Consider the following 23,799-nt stretch of genomic DNA (forward strand, 5'->3'; position numbering starts at 1 on the left):
TTCATGCATATTTTCTTGATATGCCTTAAAATAATGATCTTTTAAAATTTATGTAGGCCTACTCTTTTGCAGTTTGAAACTTTCTTCATCTTTATTATTATGCTAGAACCCTATGAGGTATTGTTGAACTTATGCATTAAACTCTCAAATTGAAATATTAATAAAAAAATAAATGTTATTTTTATGCGGTAGGCTATGCCTACAAAGTGTTTTTATTGCGATCGTAATTTTTTAAATGTTTGATAGTAATATAATTAAAAATACAAATTTAGGCTAAAAATAAAATAAGGACAAATCAAACAATTACAAATAACAAAAACGGCAAACCAATGTGATGCATGTTTATAAGTAATGAGTATTAAGAATCTTTTTAAAATTTACTTGAATTTCTTTGCTGTAGGCCTATCTTCACGTGAGCGGGTCGCTAAGCGCTTTTCGTGCAAAAAAACCCATCATTTCTAGAAAATGTAGGCCGATTACAAAAACGCAACACCTATAGTATGGATGTTCTTAAGTATGCCGGTGTTATATTATTATCGTATTGAACAAACAATAAATTCAGAAAGAATTAAAACAATTTATTCTAATAACCAAAATAAAACCTATGCGTTTTCCATTAAAAAAGGACAGGCCTAGGCCTATACTTCGCATTGACTAGGCTCATGTATCGGGCTGAAAAGCATCGTAAAGTTTAAAAACAAAAAAGGGCGGTTTTATAAAATGGGATAACAAAAAGTTAACACCTAGTATCAACATCAAGTTTGCGGGTTTTAATAGAAAAAGACATAGGCTATGTGAATATCAAAGTGCAATATTTCACTTCAACACAGAAAATCTCAAAAAATTTCAAAAAGTACTACAAAACATTGTGTTTTTAGAGTAATAATCACAAACATGGTCAGCTATGGTTGATGAAAAAAGGATGTCGACCCCAGACACGGGAAATTCCAATTTTCACTGCCGTCGTTGGTGGCGCGCTGTATTTGGAATCGCGAGAATAGCAAATGTGGATGTGGGGGTATGGGTATGGGGTGTGTGTGACGTTACGTTAAATATTAAAGCCCATAATTAGGCGACAGAAAAAACTCTGTTCTATGGGCGGACAAATGTTTCAAGTAGGGTCAATTTTTTTTCAGCAAATGACTCATAAAAATCATCAAATTCTGATTTTTTCCCCCCTAGTTTCACTCACATTTTTTAAACCTAACATTTGCACAAAGCAGCTGATTTTACATGCATGTCTGTCAAACTTTTTCAAATATCAGGGTTAATGTTTGTGGCCTAAAACTGTAAATGTAACATGATCAACGCCAATAAAAGGATTAGGGATTAATCTAATGTGCTAATCACAACCAGGCACATGTAGCTTCCACGAGTGCAGAGACAGAGAGAGAGAGCCCATCCAGGCTCAGTGCACCTTAAGGGCACACAACTATGAATCAACTGGCGTAAAATACATATTTCTCTCTTTTTGTTTTTTTTAAGAAAAAAAAAAGGATCACTTTCCTCACAAGGAAGTGAGGATAACACTACTAAACAACTACTACTAACAACTGACTTGCAGAAACCAATCTAACAGCTTATGTGAATGAAGACACTGCTGGTTAGAACACTCAAAATAGGCAATGTGCCAGTAGTCAATAACATCAACAGTTCAAGAGTCTTTTTGTCTGCAATGACAAACTGACATTCAATATGAATGAATGTAAAATGGTTCAAAGTTCAAAGAAGTAAACGTCAGTTCCAGAGTTTTCTTTTAGAATTCCAAATGACATACGTAAATCAGTTCAAAGTTCAATGAAGTGACCATATAGGAGGACACCGATGATGGATTAATGTCATAGTACACAGTGACCTGTCCATTTAGTTTAACACATAGTCTTTCAGGTGCTCAGGAAGTTTGTGAGGGCGCGCGGAATGCCTTTGTGTGAGCAATGGTGGCATGACCTCAGGGCCAACCATACTAGCTTGGGGGATACTTTGACTAACCTCACTGCTGTTACCGGTACATGGATTAGACTGTGCAACCAAACCGGAGGTATTGCTGGAGCTATGACCGCTATCGCGCAAGGGATCGCGAGGATCTGACTCAGAACTGGGGTGCGAGTGATTAGCATTCCTGGGCAGGGGGTCACAAGTAGCAGGTGTGGACAACACGCCAGGTATGAAAGGAGGCTCTGGAGGAGTACATTCAGGGACCACTTCAACAAACTCGGAATCCTCGGTGGGTGGAGACGACTTGGGAAAGGGACGAGAATCCAGGTCAGGATAATACTGGACCTTAAAGCACTCAGATTTCTTGATACGATAAGAAGTATTCAAGCTGAGAACCCACAAATTTATGGATGTTGCACCATGGGCCTTCGATAGTAGTGACTAAGTAGCGATCTCTAGCATGAGATTTCTTGCGATCTGAGTAGAGGTAGACAAGATCACCAACCTCCAACTCTGCTGCTGGGGAGGCAGAGGCTAATGGGGCCTTTGAATGAGCACTGTGTGGGTGGTTGGCTTTTCGCAAGGCATGCTGGGCCTGAATCATTTGACAATCAGTGAAAGGAACCTGCTCATTGGTAAACTGGTCTCGCTGAAACCACATCTCACGGGCTGAAAGACCTCGGGATCTGATGCAGTATTAAGGGCTGCAGTAGCAATGGCAAGTGATAATGCTGTAGCCGGACCACCTGTAGAATCTTGTCTGAGCAACTCATCTTCAAGCTCACGAATGGCTTTCTCAGCAACAGGATTCTTGTTATTATTCTTAATACGACCGATCTCAACCGATAGATGGTAACGTGTGAGAAGTTTGTCCTTGGCGAGTCGAACAAACCCTGGTGCTGGGTCAGTACGAATGACTGCAGGGGGGCCATCAAGTGGACGAAGTTCAATGCACAATTGAATCAGGGCATCACGCAACGTGCCATGTTGTTCATTCTCGACAATGCAAGAAGCTGTGTAGGACGTTGAGGTTTCGCGCAGCACAAGGACTAGCTGGCGGCTACGCTTCAGGATATCAGCTGCAAAAGAAATGCCAACTGCATCGGGAGGGTCACTTGAGGACTGCTCGATCAATGTCTTAGGGGCATTGGACAGAGAAGCACACTGGTGAGCACACTAGCCTTGTCCATATCAAGAGCATAAAAGTAACGCTGGGTCACCAAACTGAGCTGATGTTTGGAGGGATGGTCAATTTGGATGTGCAGGGCAGTGAGAAGACCATTTAAGACCTGTCTGGGAACAACAATACAATCGCGAGTTGGGGACAATGGTTGATCACGACGAACAACAAGTAGGCCATCTCTAGCGATAGATGCAACCTGCAAATAGCGCTTCACATCTTTGACAGAAGAAGCTTTCTTTGAAGGGCGAGTGCCCTGAACTAGATGAGCATGTGTTCGTCGCGAGATCCGGCATTCCTGCTGAATAGCATGCCAGGCTGCTTTGCTGGCAAAGGGAGCTTAGCTTTCCGGACAGAATGTCATGTGCGGAAACACGAAGGACAGTTGCTTCCTCTTCACGCTTGATAAAGGAGCATATTTGACAAGTGGGCTCAGTGCAGTCAGGGGCATTACGACTAGCAAAGTCTGAGGGGTGTTAGCTGATCCTGCAAGATGACGAACAGATGCTTGGAAACGACTGACAGTGGAGAGGAATGTGGACACGCGAGGACTGGCTGAAGACTCGCCCGGGCAGAGCTTTTCATATGCCTGAACACAAGGTTTGCTGTCAGTGAGGATACATGTCTTGTGTTTGGACTGAATAACATAGGGACTGAAGTGCTTGGTGGAGGCAGAAATAGACAGCGCCTCAATTTCGCAGGGTAACCATGTTGGCTGTCGATCACGCAATTTAGCACTGAAGAACCCGGCGAGGAAGAGTTTGTCATTGCGGGATACATACAATGTCGACCCAATGCTATGTTTCTTCACGGATCCATCAGTAATGATCCAAAGCTGATCATTGGGATGGGGAAGTGTGACTGCCCTAGCGGAAGACAGTGCTGCTTGAGCCTTGTGAAAAGCAGTATGCACACTATCAGACCATGTAAGCTCTTCAGTTGATTGGTGCCCTGCAATAGCATCATCTAATGGGGCTACCAGACTGGCACAATTCTGAATGACACGGGCCAGAACCTTGTATGCACCGATGAAGGACCGCATGCCACCAACTTTGCTTGGAGGCGAGCAGCTGGAAAGTGTGGCGATGCTATGGGGCTGGCACAAAGGGTTCCATTTGACCAAATCCAACCCCGAATTTTTGGGGCAAATGACTGTTTTGGAAGCAGAAAGACGTAACCCAGACTTAGACAAAGCTTGCAAAACTTGACGCCAATTCTCAACAAGTTCATCCACAGTATTACCACCACAGTACAAGTCATCAGCGAGTTTTGCTACGACACCTTTCTCTAAGAGGTCACCAAGGACACGACACATCAGTTCCTCAAGGGCTGTTTCAGAACCTGGCATACCCATGGCACACCGTGTATACACACGCACCCACTTAAAGGGAGTTGCAACACCACAGTATTTCATGGACTCATGGGATAAAGGGATTTGGTAGAAAGCACTAGTCAAGTCAGTGGCAATCAAATACTTCCATTTGGCAATTGAACGCAATGTTGAGTCCACATTGGGCATTAGAGAGGGTTGTGGCTTGCTATATCTACAGACATCAGCAAATGCAGTAACCAGACGAAAGCCTCCATTAGGCTTCTTGACAAGAAAGGACGGGTTAAGGTATTCGACACACACACCGACATCTTCAGGTCTAGCAAAGACGCCTGCTTTTTCAAGCTGATCAAACTTTGATTGCAACTCTTGGAGTTTATCCTGTGCATACAATGGGAGACGACCTTTATGCGTTGGGGGGGTTGGACCGGTCCCATATTAACCACAGATTTGAAAGGGCCGACAGCACCATTGTAACCTGGGAAACTAGGGTCAAAAACCTCATCGTACTCATCGAGAAGACTGCGGAAGTTGGATTGCTCACAAGTGCCAAGTATACCATCTGGGTCAAGGGCAACAGCAGCTGAGTAGTTAACCGTGAACTGGGCTTTGGGACATTGACTGATGCTGCTGCAGCAGTGTGTGATGGCTTAGAAGTTAGTGATGGTGAAAAAACAGTGTGTATCTGGCCAAGATGTTCATGCTTTCTGATGACAAGTGGCACACCAGTATTGTTGGGAATGCGAACCCTGCCTGCAATACTTGTGATTACATCAGGCTTGGGCCAGGCTTGTTTGGGCGGTAGGAACCTACAGAGCGGGTATCAACACGGGGCTCAATGGCAAAAGTAGCATCTGATTCAACGATGTCTGCAGGGAGATTTACCTCAACGTATGAGCCTGGCCATATGGTAGTGTTTTGAGAAGGTCCACGAAGTATATGGGCACGATTTAACAGTGTGCTGGGATTTGGGGCTCTTGTTGGCGCCATAAGTGATAATTGTACCATCTGTCAAGATGATTTGGTTCTTAGCAGGGCTTAATTACATCATTACATTTCATGAAGGGAATACCTGCAAGGATTTCTTCGTCAAGGTCTCTAACAACTAGACCTTTAAAGACAAAGGAGTGTCTGTCACGAGTAAAGGTGAGGGTTGTTTCCCCAACTACCTTAAGAGGGGATGACCCATCAGCTTGACGGGCAGACTGCGTAACTCTGATGAATGGGGCATCCTAATCGTTGGACAGTGTTTTCATGAATGAGATTACCAGTGGATCCACTGTCAATGGTGATGCGGACCGCATGGTGCTTGTGGAATGCATCTACATAAGGAGACTGATCAACATGAATGCTCAGCGCTGTCTGAACATTGGGCTGCGCACTAAGGTCAGGTTGGTCAACAAAGGCGCATGCTAAATCTGAGTCGCTGTCACAATCATCAAGGATGTTAAGCTGACGAGCGCGGGCCAGGTATTTTCTGTCCTGTTCAGGGAGGTACGAGCACTCGCTTAAGAAATGCGCATGGTCATGCCGACCAGCTTGCTCACACAGAGGGCAGGATTTACCAAATGATTTCTTAGCTTTCAATTTAGGCATCGGTTCACGCTGACTACTAGTGATGCATGCTGCGAAAGCAGCATCGCTTGAGCTCAGCTCATCCAGGAGCGAATCCAGAGCTTGAGAAATTTCGGCTTTGATAGAAGCCAAGGTGCGGATCTTAGCTCTGTACCGCATCGCTGCTTTACTAATCGGGCAGATCAGGGTTTATAAGACGCAACCACGCTAACACTACAAAGTTTTCGAGTGTAGGCGTAATCTCCTCATCTTCATCGATGACTTGGTCATGGTGACTGATGCCGCCTCCTTCACGCATGATGAGGTTGTCTTCGTGAATGCTACTAGACGCTGGTACAAGTCCTCTGGCCGCTCATCAGGGCCAAGGGTAATATTGTTGAACTCTAGGAAGTGGCCACCTGTTGTTTGGAAGCCAAAATGGAGACGGATGGCTTGCCATATCTTTTTCAGGCTGGTGCAGTTTTTGAGTATTGTATTTCAGTGAGATAATTGGACAATAGTTGGCTATTTGTCCAAGCATAAGCTCCAATGCAGCATTTTTCTGGACTGCTGTTTTCCTTTGGGCTTCCTGTATGTCCTCACCGTCGTTAGTGAGACCTCGAAGAGGGGAAGTTTTTGACTTTTTGCCCCATACCGCCACTTCAACCAAGTAGGGAGAAAAGCTTGGGTCTAATGACAGTGTATACTGGAGGTTATGTTTCCAGCTTTCAAATGAGTTTATTGTTTCGTTCTTTGTTAGAGGCCATTGCTTGGCGCACGATGTGTTGTGGCCATTGCTGATTGTTTTTACACTCGTGTATGTGAACCAGAATAAAAGCTAATATGCAGCCTTGCAGGCTTAAGCTTACTGTTTTAAGCTTACTGGTCGCTCACAGTCTTGTGAAAGATCACACATTTAGGGTTCAAGATGACCACCAATTTCGTCAGGAAGGTCAGCTGAGAGACTTCAGAGATGACTGGTTTCGAATCCAAGCTGTCACCACGCCAATAAAAGGATTAGGGATTAATCTAATGTGCTAATCACAACCAGGCACATGTAGCTTCCACGAGTGCAGAGACAGAGAGAGAGAGCCCATCCAGGCTCAGTGCACCTTAAGGGCACACAACTATGAATCAACTGGCGCAAGGGGAATGAGTCGCTAATATTGTTTTTGAAAACAGTGTTCAAATTCTTTTGTTTTATATTGTTTTCAGCCATTAATAAATTGCTCATAACTTGGTAACCAGATGTCTGATTTTGATGGGGTTTGCATCAAAATGTAGCAATCATAAACTGCCGGAAAATGATGCAAAAAACTTCTTATTGAAAATTGCTGACATGCAACTTATTCACTTGAATATGTCACAAAAATATGTATCTCAACGCCAGTGGATGAGGCTATATGTTGGCAAATACAAATACGGCTAGATAGTCATGAAGGTGTTGCAAAATCCATGTTAACATGTTCACAAATGCTAATTTCCTTTTTCTTTATACAATCAAAATGAATATGCTTCAACTTTTAAGGCTTAATTCTCTGTATTTTGTACTTCACGATGTCCATGTTCCATGACCTTTGACCTATCATAACTTTGTAGCTGGAAATCTGACAGAGATGGTTGAGGTAACATTTTAATCCATAATTAGTGCTTTATATGACAATGGAAAAATCTCAATTAACAAAATTTACGACATGTGCCACATTTACTCACATTAGGTCACATATTTATATGCTTTTGTATAGTATTGTGTAATTTTTTTTTTTGGGTAGGGGGAGGAATGCAGCAGCAATCTGAATAAAATTCATAAATGAAGTGTAAATTATAAGAAGATAATTTATCAATGTCAGTACAAAACTCACCCAGCAGACACAATCCTAGCCAAATCACGCAAGTTAGCTTTCACCGACGCAGTGAGAATATAGTCCCTTGGCTTATGAGTCTCTTTATCCCCAGCGGCTATCCAATATCCTTCCACCTTGACATAATTCCCCGCTGCTGGTGGTGGGATTGGCTGCTTTAAAATACTCTTGACGCTAGATCGACCAATGACATGCTTGCAGACGAGTTGCTCAACCAATGGATGTGAGGCGCGGTCTAGTTGTGTCAAGAAACTGAGACAGAAGCTCTGAAATTGGACAAATTATTGATGAACATATATTTGCACCTGTTTTAAATTGAATAGTCCACAAATGGACATAAGCTAATTTATTTTTGTGGTAGCCGTGTTGAGCACAAAAAGAAAAAAATTAATGTTCCACAAAAATGTCCATCTTACATGACTGAGAACATCTACTTTTACAATTTACTTAATTAGACAAAAACCAATCTTTTATTGCTATAGTATTTGGAATGTTTCATCTACTGTCTCATCCCTACATGTTTTCTTTCAAAAGTGTTAGATGAAAATAAGATATTGCATTTGGTGTGTTAACTTCAATTCTTTATTCACTTACCTCATATAAAGATCTTAAAACATTTCCACAAGAGTTGGAAGCAGCATTCCTCAGAGCACGGCACAAGGTACGTAAACTGAAACAAAACAAATGGACAACTTAATAAGAAAGAATGAATTGCCATGCAGTTGCATACCCAGGCCGGATCTACCGTGGGGGGGGCTGGAGAAAAGGGAATTTTGCAGCCTCCTTCGTTAACAGCCCGAAAAGGTTGAGTTTGAAAAAGTGAAGAGCAAAAAAAAAGAAGAAGAAAAAGGATAATAGGTGCGCTACTGCGCTACCTAGAAAAAGCATGTGCATGTACCAAGGTAAAAGGCCAAGCATTGCAAGACAGTGCCATACTTCACTGGAAGCTAGTATGGTGCTCCACCTTAGTGGCAAGTCTATTGACCCCATTTCCAACACAACTGTCATCTTCTGCCCTTGGGTCTTTTCTCTCAGTCTCTTCCTTCATATATGCATTATATTTTTACCTGTAATGAGGTCTATGTCCTGTACCATCTGTAAGCTTCTGTACTGCAAGCTGTCTCACTGCCAGGTAAAATCTGTAAATACAACATGCAATGATTAACAACATATTTGGAGATACCCTGTTACAGCCATGTTGGCTTCATATCATCATTTGTAAGAATAGAGGATTAAATTAAATCATACAGGGTTCAAAAGAAATAACTCCCCCTCTAAAATTACAAAACATTTCTTTGCATAACTTGAAGTACATTTGGTTGATTTGAAAAATTTAAAAACCTGTCAATAGAGGAATCTTTTTGCTATCCTCTCAATTTCCTTCTTATTGAAAATCATTTTTGTTGGTCGAAACTTATCACATTTTCCAAAAATGATGCTTCCAGAAAAAGTTGCACTTTTCAACATCCTATACGTGTAATGTACAAAAACGTTGTCGATATCAACGCGATCAATGTTTTGATTGATTTAATTGTTAGTTAATTCTCTCAAATTTTATGTATCCGATTACTCAGTCACCCATGCAATCATCTTTCAGTATAAAATAATGATTCATTGACATGAATTTTGACATTAATGGGGTTTTTAGTCGGTGTTTCAATAATGGTAAAATCACTATAGGAGTAGAAATAAGGTTTGTAGTGTGATGCTTATTTCTTTCGTTAGCTAGAAGATTTTACTTGCAAATGGTAGACTGAAACAGTAGCAAATGTCTATAGCAACGGCTGTCTTGAATAAAGGCGTACATGACAAAGAAGAAATGGCCAACAGAGATTGGAGGTTGGAAGTCAGCATCCAGCCAATTAACTGCATGCCGCCAATCTCCTGTGCCACGCCATGAGTGTTACACCTTTATCCAAGAAAGCCATCATTTTAAATCAAAAGGCAAGAAGCTTCAACCAACCAAATACAGGTAAATGCTCACACTTTTGGTCAAATGTATGCGTGGAGAGCTCATTTCTCCTTCCTAGTGATTTTATCATTTTGAAACAACTGCTGATTAAAAACTTCAAAGAAAATGTGATTTTACGTCAAAATTAAGTTCAATAAATCTTTGTTTTGCACTGAATGATGGTTGCATGGGTGCCTAAAGGATCGGAGACAAAAAGGTGAAGGAAAAAACCAAGAATTGAATCAACCTTAACATTAATATCGAGAACGCTTTTGTACATAAAGTGGTAAAGTGCAACTTTTTCTGAAAGCATCCTTTTTGGAAAATGTGATTATTTTTGACCAAAAATATTGTTTTTGCAAATGAAACAACGTTGGGAGTGTTGAAAAACGATTCCTCTATTCACAGCTTTTTGAATTTTTCAAATCAACAAAATGTATGTCAAGTTATGCAAAGAAATGTTTTGTAATTTTAGAGGGGGAGTTATTTCTTATGAACCCTGTAGTTGCTTTACCATATTGATTGCATAAATCCCCTGTGAGCCTACAAATTCAATAATTATATCACCACATTCAAACAGACTATCATTCAAGAGATACAGCATCTAGAGGTACATACTGTAGGTACGGAAAAAGAAAAAAAAGTATGCTTCATACCACAACATTAGGTCAGCGTCTAATTGCTAGTCTCTAAAAAGTTCTATATGTGACATGATCAAGGGGAATGAGTCGCATGTCGACCTTGGTCAAAAATGAGGTTTACATATGTTTCTAAAGAGGACATTTAGTGTTGATACGACTTTTCTTTGTGAAGTTATGTCAATTTATCAATCGCTGAAAACAATATAAAACAAAAGAATTTTAACACTCTCTTTGCCAATATCTTAAAATCAATATTAGCGGCATCCGACTCATTTCCCTTGATCGTGTCACATATTTGGCTCATTCCTGGGTAGGGATAAGCTATGTCAAGAAGGGTATCAAAGGATTACTTTTTATTTTATAACAGTGACCTCACTTTTGTTGTTTTATAGTATGTTATATTTGTCAACCCATCAACGGCAGGAAGGTGCCAATTATAGAAATGCTATATAGATTGTGTATTCCTTTGTTCTTGATAGCAAATGGAACATATCAGAACGTCTTCTAATCACCTAAAGCTCAATGTACAACAATCCTTATTATATACTTACTGTACAATGCCATCCACTTGGGCTGAGCTTAGACCTAATCCTTCAAGATAGTTGATAACAAGGACCTTTAGGTCTGGAATGTCTTCTAGTTCATCAACAAAGAACTCTGTAAACCTATGGATGGAATACAAGAAGAAGAAGAACAAGAGATTATTGGTCAAAACTCATTTTTTTGTTCTATCTCAACATTTTGTCATTGATTCATTCACAACTTGCCTAATGATAATGTTAAAAATAGTTTTGAAATCAGTTGAATTTTGAAAGTGAAACAAACTCATACGGTAGGACCATAAGAATTCTTTTACAGTATCTTTGTTAAATTCAAACAAGGAGCTAAATTTCAAAACCCATGTACTATGTTCTTTGCTTTGTTTTGACATTAATTTTGGTTGATAATGTTTGTGACATTGGGCTAGTCCAGTTGAGATTCATACACCCTCTATGAAATACATAACCCTAATCTCCCATACAGGGGTGTAGTGTATATTTCAAATGAAATCACCCATTCAAGCAACTCCATTGCAATTCACACTCCCCTGTGTGGAAGATTAAGGTCCTGTCTTCCATAGGCATGTATGGATTTCTACTGGAATAGCCTATTTTTATGTAAATTATATGCTAATATTTGCATGGAAAGATCCACTTAAAATTTCTGTGAACAAAAACCACATTCTTATAGCCATAGAGAAAAAACCGATGTTGTTTTTTTCTTGAAAATTAAAACTATACTCACTTTCTGGAGAATAGCCCTACATTTGTTTTGGTTTTCAGCTGGTGCAAGACTGGCACTTAAGACCCTGGCTAAACTTTACTTCTGATTAACAAAATATTTATTCAAACTCTAGACTTGTATTTATTTGGTACTCTAGGTTGGTAAACTTGAGTAGGGCTTAATCTTTCCCTATAGACCTCTTCATATCGAAGTTTTCAGAAGTAATGACCCAGTTTTTAAAAATGGGTCATCATACGCAGTTCTTGGGCACACACTTACGCCAGTTGTGCGTTGCGTCAATGCACGCAGTTGAGGAGCGTTTATGTGTATTTACGCGGGTGTGTAAAGACACTTGGGTCCATGTGATTATTTTGCGAACATTTCCGATGGCTCCTGAAAAGGTCTATAGAGAAGTACTTTTCAGAGGGCTGAGCTTCCGGAACTCTAGTGAGTGCCAGGCTCTGAAGATGGCACTCACCACTCACTAGAGTTTCGGAATTCAGAGTATGCCATCTTCAAGGAGCTCCAACTTTAGACTTGTTAAAGAGTTTCACAGTGCAAATTTGCTTAATCCATCCACATAGATCAAACCAAATAAGTCACTTACAAGTTTGCACTCAAACAACTGTATAAATGTCTGTCACTATATATCTTACCTATTCCTGATGCCTGGTGGTAGTTCCTTTTTCCCTACATCAGTCGCTGGGTTCATACAAGCAAACAACCTGAATTCTTTGTGTCTTACTATTGGTTGATTGTCACTGAAAAAAGAAGAGTTACAAATATTACTAAACTTCTCAATGTAAATACTAACGGTTCAACCAAAACCTATGTATGAAGGCAAAATAGGCCCATATGATATTATAAGCAATCTTAAAGTATATCCTATCCTCAAATAGCCACCCCCCATGGCCTTGCATTTTCCAAAAGGGGGCATTTATTAGGAGGCATTTTTAGAATGATAATTCCCATTAAAATCATTAGGCAAGCTTCAAACTCATGCTGAAATGAAGAACTATGAACTTAGGAATGGCGACTTCCGGTTGACTTCCAGGTTTACGATCAGACTTTCGCCAATTACCATTACCATTAGTTGTTAGCCATCATGTGTGCACCTTGGTACATGTAAGCTTACTTCACAAGATAGCATGTAAATATCAGCATTTTATAAACATCTTCGTTGAAAAAATGGTGGGGCTGTTTTATTGTAGGGGCGACTTTTCAAGGATATACGTCATTTCTTTTAAGGGCTCTTACTGATATCCTGACACAGGGCAGAGCCAAAAACCCTCCCACTTTGCACACACCCAAAGAAATTATGTCATTCCTTGTACATTCATTTTTGATTATAATCATGTAGCTAACCTAACCCAAGAAAGAGCAGGTATTTCTGGTTTCTTCCTATGTATTGGAATATCAGTAAGAGCTGTAACACTTCTCACATTCATTCATCTAACAATTGTTCTAAAACTCACCAGCATTATTAAATACAACACACTTGAATGTCATTTTTGGTTAATCCATGGGTTCTAAAATTGTTGGCCATCCTTTGTTGGTGACAGGGATGATCCATGGTACCAACAACAATATGGTATGACACCCTCACAGAATAAAGCGCACCTCATGGGTGGCGCACCTTATTGTAAAACCTAGCCCAAATCTCTAAATAGCATCGTCATTGTGTAAACTATCCACTTCTTATTGTTCAAACTTTTTAAAGGCCTACATACCCTCTTTCCATCAGGATAACAGAACCTTCCGTACTCTCCAGTAATCCACTGAGGCATTCCAATGTTTCAGCTGTAGCCAGGTTGATCTCATCTAGTAACACCCAGTCACCTGCTTTCAATGCTTTCACAAGGGTACCCTGATGGATGCAAAAGATCATTAAAATCAATCATTTTATACTTTCATATCTAACTATCACAAAGACTTACACTGCCCTACCACGAAAAAAACAGCACAACTGAAAAGTGATTATTTCAAGATAAAAAAAAAAAAAAAAAGTTTTATGTGCCCAAATGATCTAGATGTCGCATTTTTGGATATTTGTTTTTAATTTTGTGTAAAATCAACGCCTTTTTTTTGGCCAAAATTGATTGATTTTGACCAAATTTTTGCCAGATATTTCAAGCTGTTGGTGATAATTTTGTTTTGAATCTTACCTCAATGAATGCAAATGCCAAAGCATTTTCTGCATGGTGGATCTGTGTTTTCAATTGTTGTAGTCTTGTGCCAAGATCTCGCCATTGACTTCTCATCGTTGGACTAGTTTTGCCACTTGTAGATTCATCTGTAATTTGTAACAATTTGAATATGAGATACACTATGGACAGCAGTTATGTTAGCATTCATTACAGAATATGTGGTGGGAAACTTGTTTGTGGGTCTTTTTTTCCCCTTATGCTGGTTGCATACTGTCATGCTACTTGTCGCTGACTGGCGTGACACACACACACGCATTGAAGACAAATGGACACAATCAAGGCTCCTCATTGGCTTATACACCATGCGGCTTGCTGTAGCAGCATGGAAGTTTGACACAAGCATTATTCTGAACTGAAAACACTTCCAAATGCATTTTTCAAAAGCTGCTTGATCATTGAAAAGGAGCCAAAATAAAATAAAATGATACTATGATAGTATCCTGCAAAATACCAAAATAGAAGCACTTCTCAAATGTCCTATCCAAATCTTTATTTCTTTAGCCAATTTGTCTTGTCCCTATAATGATTCCATTATAAGGCCCACATAAAATTCTTTCCTTTATTTCTAACCAACAAATCTGATGATTCCCCAGTGACTCCCCTACCTGTATCTTTCTGCTCTTTCTCCTCAAACCTACTGCTAGCATTCTTATGACAGTGCACCATGAGTTTGATCAAATCATTCCACCTACCTGTGTCTTTGTGCTCTTTCTCCTCAAACCTACTGCTAGCATTCTTATGACAGTGCACCATGAGTTTGATCAAATCATTCCACCTACCTGTGTCTTTGTGCTCTTTCTCCTCAAACCTACTGCTAGCATTCTTATGACAATGCACCATGAGTTTGATCAAATCATTCCACCTTTTCTTGGCAAAACACTCCTGGATGTGACCCAGAAATTTGGCATTTTGCTTCTGTGAGAAAGTCTGGAGGAAGAGGCACTCAAATTCCTCTCTGACGGGTGCTATCAGCTGTCTGATGTCAACTGGCTTGAATCTGAAATTAAAACAGAACACTGAAGTGACTACAAAGGTAGCTAAAATTTGTCAATGACATCAACTGCTTTGAGGTACTACTTTCATCTTTGGTGTTCCTTTTCATTTCAATAATACCATTACTTAGAGTTTGAATTGTGGGATTGTTTCACTATGTAGTAAAAGTTTATAGATTTTTAGTGCAAAAAGTAAGCACCCCAGACTGCTGAACTCAGTCCTCAATGCTAGTAAAGTCATTTATCAGTTGCTCATTTATGGCAAACATTTAAGGACATTTTTGAGGGCATATTGAGCTGTAGCCATAGCTCTTGCTCGGAGCTGTTTCCAAGAGGATTACTGGAGTGCAGGTTAACTTTTGCTTTTCTTCATGGCCATTCCAAGCATATGCAAGGCCTACAAATATGCGGATAGTCACCTTAGACATTTCTGTCTATATCTTTCTGGTGTGTTTTGAACCGTGTGAAAACACTCTACCAATTTTCATGAGTGACACCTTTTTAACAATAATGTTATCACAGTCAATGATTTGTACTGTAAAAGTGCTTATTTTCGTGCATGTAAATTTGTGCGCTTTGCCGATATTTAACCATTTCGTTTGTTTATAAATTTGCAATTTTGAGTTTTCGTATATAAAAAGAACATATTCGCATATTTTTATTTTCGCGGTAGTTGCATTGAGCGCGAAAATCGTAAAAATTAATGTACCGTGAAAATGTCCCCTTTTACAGTATTACAATATTTCTGCTTATACTATTAAAACCACTTTCCTACAAATTTGTATATACAGTACATGTTGCAACTACTTACCCTCCCAACAAATCAGTGCTGTCACTCTGTTGGTTCATATTGATGACCTTTAACCTTTGACCTGTCAACTCTGCTAGATACTGCACAGTAGAAGTCTTCCCTGTGCCAGTCTCTCCTACTAGCAACACAGCCTCATTCCTTGCTATACAGGCTGCCACTCTCTCCAGTAAAACTAAGGCTGGTCTAGTGTAGGCAAAGCTAGCTGTCTGTCTTCTGAATGAAACACGTATAAACAAGAAGAGCAACATATAATTGTTTCCGCAAATGTGATATTGGGCTATTCCAGTTGAAATCCATATACCCCCTATGGAAGACAACACTTTAATCTTCTACATAGGGAGTGTGAATTTCAAATCGGATTACCTGAATGGGCGACTCCATTTGAAATCTCTACACCCCCTGTGTGGGAGATTAAGGTCATGTCTTCCATAGGGGGTGCATAGATTTTAACTGGAACAGCCCACTTACATCAACTTTCTTTAGGCATTTTTGGTTCTCTGCTGTGATTTCAGTTGTATGCTGTCACCTTCAAATGATTGGCTTTATTTAGAGCTTTGTTCGCTTTATCAACGTCTTCTGCTGCAGAAAATTGTAGCCGCTACAGCAAAGTAGATGAAGCATCTGTTGCAATAAACGCATCTCTCAAGTTGAAAGTAACATTATGTTGTGTGTCACAGTTGCAGTTTCAAAACGTGCGCACTAACACATTCCCTCAGGGCATATACACAAGCAAAGAGGTGCGGTTTGTTTATACGCTGGCGACCCAACTGCGACAAACGCACTGACAGCACTCTCAACTTGTAATTAAGCCCACATTAAATTAGGTAGACATGTAGCACCACATGGTTCAGAAGTCACAAAAGCTGTTTCTCTTGTACTTGTAACCAGTACAGAGTGTTGATGGGAGATCCATACCTTCTTCAGGATATTCTTGTTTGGGAAATTCAGATAAATTGCAGAGTCATTCTGATCGATTTAGTTAGGACAAAGAAATTTGATTATCAAAAGGGAGATGGTAATAAAATTCACTCTCTCTCACTCACACTCTTGGCGAGTCAACATGTACAATAATGGGTCGCTTCGTATTCATTCAGTTATCGTTTATGAATTTGTATATGGAGATGAAGAAATAAATAATACTACCAAACCAAGTTCCTGTTTGTTAAGAATATTATTACCAGTGGCCTACCGTAACCCACATACCCTTACAATGGTGGCAAACGGCCCACTAACATGCTGGTCTGTTATCAGCACACCCAACCTCTAGGCTCCACAAAGACCTTCCAGTAGAGCTTAAAATGTAAGCTCTGTAAGAATGCTTCCTAAAACCTACCTCTGTACTTGTATGACCCCTTCTGGTCTCCTGCGCAGTCTTGCCCTGACAATACTGACATCATCACTGCCAATCTCAATAGTAGGTTTATAGTTTGTACATAGGAATCTTATCTTCTCTTTAGTCAAGTTGAGTCTAGTACCAATAATCTCTGCCATGGTTAGTCTGGACGTGGGTTTAGGTAATGATGCACAGAAACAATCTAATGCCTGCAACAACAAAGAGTTATAAAAGACAAAAAGGGTCAGGTTATGAAATTGAATACCTGAATCAAGAAACAACTCTTGTTCAAGTTTTTTATTGAAAAATTTTAAGATCTTTTTTTTTTAATTCAGTTACATTTACTTGGTCAATGTGTCATGGTCTTCATGTAAATAAGTGTGTGAAACTGTACCAGGCTTAATATCAATTTATTTATTCTTTCCAGGCCCCAGTGAGATCAGTGTTTCAATGATAGGATTACCCTGCTTAAAGAAAGTATAAATTAATGATTTTCCATCAAAAACACAACAAAATAGCAAATAAACACAGCCAAAACAGATGGGGAGGTGCAACAAAATGCAAAGAAATGCCTGAAAATTGTTGCACCCCCTATACATTTACTAACTTGCTAAACAAAATACACAACCAATTCTACAAACCTCGCATCACACACAGCATTAACGTCAAATGCATGAAAATAGTGACGTTATAATTACATTGATTTACCAATATAAACAAATACATAAACATGTATATATTAGAACCTGTTTTATGTGTCATAATACCTAATTTAAGAAGATGATAAAGATTTTAGATTAAAGAGAGGTCATTTTTTTCTCTGGACAGGCATTTCTTGAATCACAAGAACTTCTGAGGTCATTTCTTGAATCACATACTATTTCCCTGGTAATATAGACCTATTTCCCTGATATTATAGGCATAACTCCACACTGTACAAAGTGTTGTCTCACTTCACCACAACAAAAACCTGCCAAACCCCCACATATACATGGACTTGGATCATTCTTACATTCATATGCATGACTTCTTACCATACATACACATGGACTTGACCTTTCCCACAATGAATTCCAGATTGAACTTGGGGTTGGCATTCACACATGAAAAACTTGTATGAGAGCAAGATTTTCCCATGCCTACTAAGACTGTTCATTCTACTTTTAATTCATGCCTATGGCTTGACTTACCTCCATAAATACCATATTGCCGGTCTGTGTTGATGCTATATCAAAATCAGAAATAATCCTCTCACACCATTTCAATAGATCTCTGAAATGAACAAAGGTTGGCATTGTTTCACATATTGTCAGTTTTAAAAGTTGTTTTCTTATAGGTTAATGAACACGTATTACTTGTGGGGAGAGAAATTAGACGAAATAATGTATTTGCGTCGATGTTGATGCGTCTAATGCACATAATGCACATGCATCAACCCGCCCGAAAAATGAATTGATCCTATGTGATGCGAAAGCACTGCGTAGTATACAGAGTGCACATTATACACAATCAATGCTCTCCACATACTTTTCCGATTGGCTGCTTTGATATAGGAGTGTATTAATCTATTTTACTGCACCTCATCAATAGTTAATTCTATTATTAAACTCAAACAAACATTGTGTACTTGTGCTGGTTTCTTATTGTAATGTAGCTTGCCACTGAGCGGCTCAAGCAGCGTGACACACACACATTGCAGACTAACAGACACAATCAAGACTTGTCATTGGCCGCTATGTTAGGAAAATCCTTGAACATTGCAATTTGAGGACAATTCTGATATTTTAGTCATTATTTAAATTTGAAGAACCTATAAAAATCAAAATACACAATGCTGATGTATTTTTAAAGCAAAATTTAGATATCAATAAAGCATTTTACTTTTTGAACACATCAAACCTTGACTTGAAAAAAGTTGGCATATAACTGTTTGTAATGAATATGACCACTGGATGGTAGGGATTTTTAAACTGACTTTGCATATAACATTATGTGATGCGATCAAGCAAAATCAGTTGGAACTCTTTAGTTGTTCATATCTTTGGAACTGGTTGTTAATTTCAATGGGGTTTTCTGCAAAAAGCAGCTTTGTAAATGCTTCTTACTATCCTATAAGAAACCGAAAAATTTAATATTTCTGAGTTCCGACTGATTTTGCTTGATCACATCACATACAATTTTTCCAATATTACCTTGTTGATACAAGCCTTCCCTCATGAGGTCCTAGCATTTTGCTTGTTTCACTCACACCAGCATCACCACTACCACTAGCCTCTTCTGTCAACTCCTCGCTGATGTCATGGCGACCAGCTGACAACATGCAGAATATCTCAAGAAGCTTATCTGCTACGGTGTTTAGTTTGGGGAACAGTGTTATGATTACCTAAATGTGAAAGATGTATCAAAGTTTGGTAGTTTGTTTATGTTATAGGACACTGGATCAATAACATGCAGCTTTTTACCTTGTCATAAAGTTGTGGCTACTCACCAATAACTTTCTGAGGAACCTTTATATTGCATTGATTGTGTAATATGATGGATTTTACTACTTATGATGTGTCATTACTCTTGTGAAGAAGAATAACCATCAGAAGAAATCAAAAGTATATTATGAAAATAAATGTGTATTAAAGCTTATAGAACAGGTAATCTTATCACAATTGGTTACTCCAATTTCTCTTCTTAGCTATCACTTGTTTTCATATTCTGCAAAAGCACAATTTCAATTAAGTTTCAGTCCACAATTGATTTGAGGCATGAGTGGACTCAGGCCAAGAAAAAAAAATTGTTTGCTTGCCCTCAATTGAATTTTAACAATTGGGTCGGTCGGTCGGTCGGGATTTTTTTTTTTTTTAAATTGCTAGGAAACTCTAATGTTTGTATTAACTAGCGGGATACCCGCGCTTCACGCGGGTCCCCGCTAGATAAGTAAATGGGAGCGTTCACTATAACAGGAAGAATTACTGAACAGGTAGAATCATTGAAAAGGTACATTTTATTTATATAAACCTGTCTCTTCTTACATTTTTTTTAGTTTCTTCTGCTTAGCTTGTCATGCTTGTGATTTTCCGTTTCCATGTTATTTATTTATTTAACCCCGTTCCCATCTGTTCTCATTATTTTAGCTTCTTTTTTCTTATATTTCCTGATTAGTTTCTTTCCTTCTTTGTTTCGTTCCCGTTTCATTTAGTCACTTTAACCCGTTGGCCTATAATTACTCGTACCTTTTTTGTCCTCCTTTTAGTTTAATTTTTCTTTGTAGTACCGCTTCATGTTGTTTATATAATTTTTCCCGTATTTATTACGTCATCTCATACTCATAGCGTGTCTGCGGACGTGTTCACCCATTATAATAATCCCGTGACCCGTCCATGTACCTTTTTGTCCTTTATTTTTCCTTCTTTCCGTATTATCATGTCCACTGGTCTCTGGCTGGCAAGTCGCGTGGCTCTGCGCCGCTTACGTTCTGAAAGCATTGGTGTAGTGCGACTACATACGCTTGGCGCCGACAGCGCTGCCGCCAGCTGCATGACGCGAAGGCTGGTAACCGATTTTCATAACAAAAACCCTGTTTTTACCCCTATTTTCACTGTTTTTGCAGCCAATTCTTGACCGTTTTCAACCAAATTTTCGCATTACCGTCTCAGTATAGGCCTCGATGTCCCGTATGAATTTGGCGACATTTGGATCGAAACTGACGGAGCCTTTATATACATGCAAGATACATAGATACAACATTCCCCTATTTATAGTAAGATTAAGGCTCAAAATATGAAAAATCAGACAATTTTGGTGTCAAAATGAATCAACTAATATTAGAAAACAACTAAAATGTTGAACACAAGCTCTAAAATACATTTTTTTTACATCTTCAGAATGCAAAAATTTGAAAAGAAAAAAAAAACTTTTTCAGGAATTTCCAAAAATAGGGTCGGTATTCTTTTGTACAGTAAATAGAAAAAACAAACTTTTTTCTGATTTCCAAAATTAGGGTCGGTCGGTTGAGGGCAAGCAAACAACTTTTTTTTTTTTGCCTCATCATAATGCTTCTTACCCCACACCACCTTATAATATAAATCCCTAACATACCTGTTGTAGTTCATTTCTTGAGAGTGGTTCTACGGTCACTTTTGTCCAGAGTTGGTCTAAGAGAACTGCATGAGATGAATGCTGCTTGAAGTAACCACCACTACTGGTCAACAATCTACACAATAACATAAACAATTATAGGTTAATAAATGCGTATCACTTGTTGGGAGTGAAATTGTACTAAATAATGCACACATACTGAGATGTTGATGTGTCTAATGGGGAGAGTGTATTAGACACACCGACATCTCAGTATACATGCATTATTTTGTAATTTCATACATGAGAAAAAAATCCATGATTTTTGCTATTTTTGTAACAAATTGTCACTAAACATGTTGGAAAATACAAGCAAATATTAATGCATCAACGCACAAGAAAAATGAATGTGTAGTGTGCTCCTGTGCATAATACACAATCAATGCATGGTTCACAATTTTGATTTTCTAACGTTTGCTCTGATTGGTTCTTACTATCTAAGAGTGTATGAATGGGATTTATAAACACCTTTTTAAAAAAGTCAGGGAAATGTATTTTTCTACTTCTTGTGATTTGATATATGCATATAAGCATTGAGCTACACCGAGAGACATCAGAGACAATAACTCAAAATCTATGCATCCAATTTAAAAACTGAAATACCAAAAAGAAGCCCAGTTTTGCTGTGCAAATTTGATGCCTCATTTGTCTTAATAGTCCAAAAATGTGTTGCCTTGGTGACCCTTTGAATGAAAAAGATGCAGATTTAAAAGTTGCACCTAAACCCATTGAAAATGTTGCTTTTGTTGCCTGAGTGCTTGTTCATAACTGGTCACCATGGGTCATCCTTGACCAGCCATGTAGAGAATGTAATGGTACACTGACTTGAGTATTTTTAGTACAACTTTTGACTCTGCATCTTTTTTATTCAAGGTGTCACCATGGCTACAAATTTTGAGCTATCCTGACAAATGAGTTACCAAATTCTGCATAACTAAAATGGGTTTCTTTTTGCTATATTCAGTTTTAAAATTGAATGCATAGATTTTGAGTTATTGCCTCATAATAAAGGGGGTTATTAATTCCTACTTATGTGTCAACAATTGTGGACACACCAATGGTGACAAGAGCCCCTTTTCTTGTGTGGCTAATAGTTGAAAAGTAACTTTCACTTCATCTCTATGTCCTGGTATAGACAGCAATCTTGATTCCAACCTTAATTGTTTATTCATTAGCCTCACTTGTGATTCTACATGTATATGCACCAAGAGCCATGATTACCTCTCTCTACGCTGGTGTTAACTGCAGATGACAAGTTTCATTTTTTTTAAATTAATTGTCAATTTTAATGACCATATTTGGAATCAGCATGAAAAATGCATTAAAATGAGCACAAACAAGCCTAGTATTAGTTCAGTGGTTCTTGAGATAGTTCTTGATATTTTGAGAAAATATCTTAAACTTGGGACCTTTTATGTTGAAGCCTATGGCTAGCAGGGATAGCATTATCTCCCTTACCTTTGTGTGGCAAATAGTTGAAACCCAGGGCCAGCCTTCACCTCATCTCCATGTCCTGGTATAGATAGTGACCTTGATTCCAGCAACGGCATCAGAACTGACACAACATCCATGGGAGCATAGTCAATGTCTTCTAACAAGATCCAATGACCTCCTGTCACAGCCTGCAAGAAATCAATCAATCAGTCAATCAATCAAATCAATCAATCAAATCAATACTTAAAATGCTCACTCAGTGATGTCAACGCTGCGCCTTAGTTGCAAAATTGGGCTACTTGGCGATCAATTGTCTTGGAAGCTTGATCGGTCAGTGACTTCCCATTAAGCACCGGAAGTTTATAGTCAAGTGCATTTCCGCCCACTTGGGTGATTTACATTCCAAATTTGGGTAAAGTCACCCAAATCTTTGGGTAAAGTCACCCAAATCTTTGGTATTGGGCATTTTATTTTTAATCTTTAAAATTGGGTTACTTGAGAGTCATTCACCGCAAGCTGGTATGCCAATTCACTGTGCCTTGGCACTGAAAATTTTGGCAACACCAATGTTCACTTGCATGGAATTTAACAAGTGACATGGATGCACAGAATTTTTATGCTCGCAAATATTTCCTTTTTTCTATAGGCCTTCACAAAAATACATCAGTTTTGCGAAAATTACATGCCATAAATATGATGGTTATTTTCACATCACAAAAATGATGTGCTGCTTTGCTGTATTTATAAAGAATATCAAATAATAATGAGTGAATGATCAAAATAACTAAATTCACAAAGCACACAGATACTAGACAATGAATGGTTTTGGAAACTGCCTTAATATCTCAAACTGTAAATGTTTGCATGCATTCCCACTTACCTGTGTTAGTGCTCCTGGCTGCCACACAAACTCTCCTGGAATGTCAGTACATCTGTAACTCCCAATCAATGCCTGAAATTATGATTATCATATACCAGAAAGAAAGAAGAGTTTAGGGCTCATATTGAAATACCCTACCACATTTTCACACAGAAAGAAGGCAGGATTCCCCTCGCTAAGCGCGCGCCTCAGGAAAGCTCAGTCATAAAGCGGATGGATTATATGCATCAGTGATACACCCTGCCCAGGATTTTAACAAAAAGAAGGCTAGCACAGGAAAGCTGCAGGATGGCGCACA

At 39.0% G+C, this 23,799-nt stretch overlaps 1 protein-coding gene across 1 annotated transcript in view; it reads right to left on the reverse strand.

The window, feature by feature from the left end:
- LOC140157609 (midasin-like) overlaps positions 1-23,799 on the reverse strand; it is a 153,986-nt gene that overhangs the window by 115,718 nt on the left and 14,469 nt on the right. The window contains exons 8-22 of the mRNA XM_072180849.1: positions 23,502-23,573; positions 22,646-22,809; positions 21,149-21,263; positions 19,252-19,442; positions 18,250-18,331; positions 17,060-17,268; positions 15,727-15,939; positions 14,703-14,920; positions 13,882-14,009; positions 13,447-13,583; positions 12,373-12,477; positions 11,005-11,118; positions 8,929-9,000; positions 8,456-8,531; positions 7,862-8,127 (exon numbers count right to left, since the gene is read on the reverse strand). Coding sequence (XP_072036950.1) covers positions 7,862-8,127; positions 8,456-8,531; positions 8,929-9,000; positions 11,005-11,118; positions 12,373-12,477; positions 13,447-13,583; positions 13,882-14,009; positions 14,703-14,920; positions 15,727-15,939; positions 17,060-17,268; positions 18,250-18,331; positions 19,252-19,442; positions 21,149-21,263; positions 22,646-22,809; positions 23,502-23,573 — 2,162 coding nt within the window. The remainder of the gene's footprint in view (positions 1-7,861; positions 8,128-8,455; positions 8,532-8,928; positions 9,001-11,004; positions 11,119-12,372; positions 12,478-13,446; positions 13,584-13,881; positions 14,010-14,702; positions 14,921-15,726; positions 15,940-17,059; positions 17,269-18,249; positions 18,332-19,251; positions 19,443-21,148; positions 21,264-22,645; positions 22,810-23,501; positions 23,574-23,799) is intronic.

The sequence above is a fragment of the Amphiura filiformis genome, chromosome 7 (assembly GCF_039555335.1).
Source record: "Amphiura filiformis chromosome 7, Afil_fr2py, whole genome shotgun sequence".
NCBI lineage: Eukaryota > Metazoa > Echinodermata > Ophiuroidea > Amphilepidida > Amphiuridae > Amphiura > Amphiura filiformis.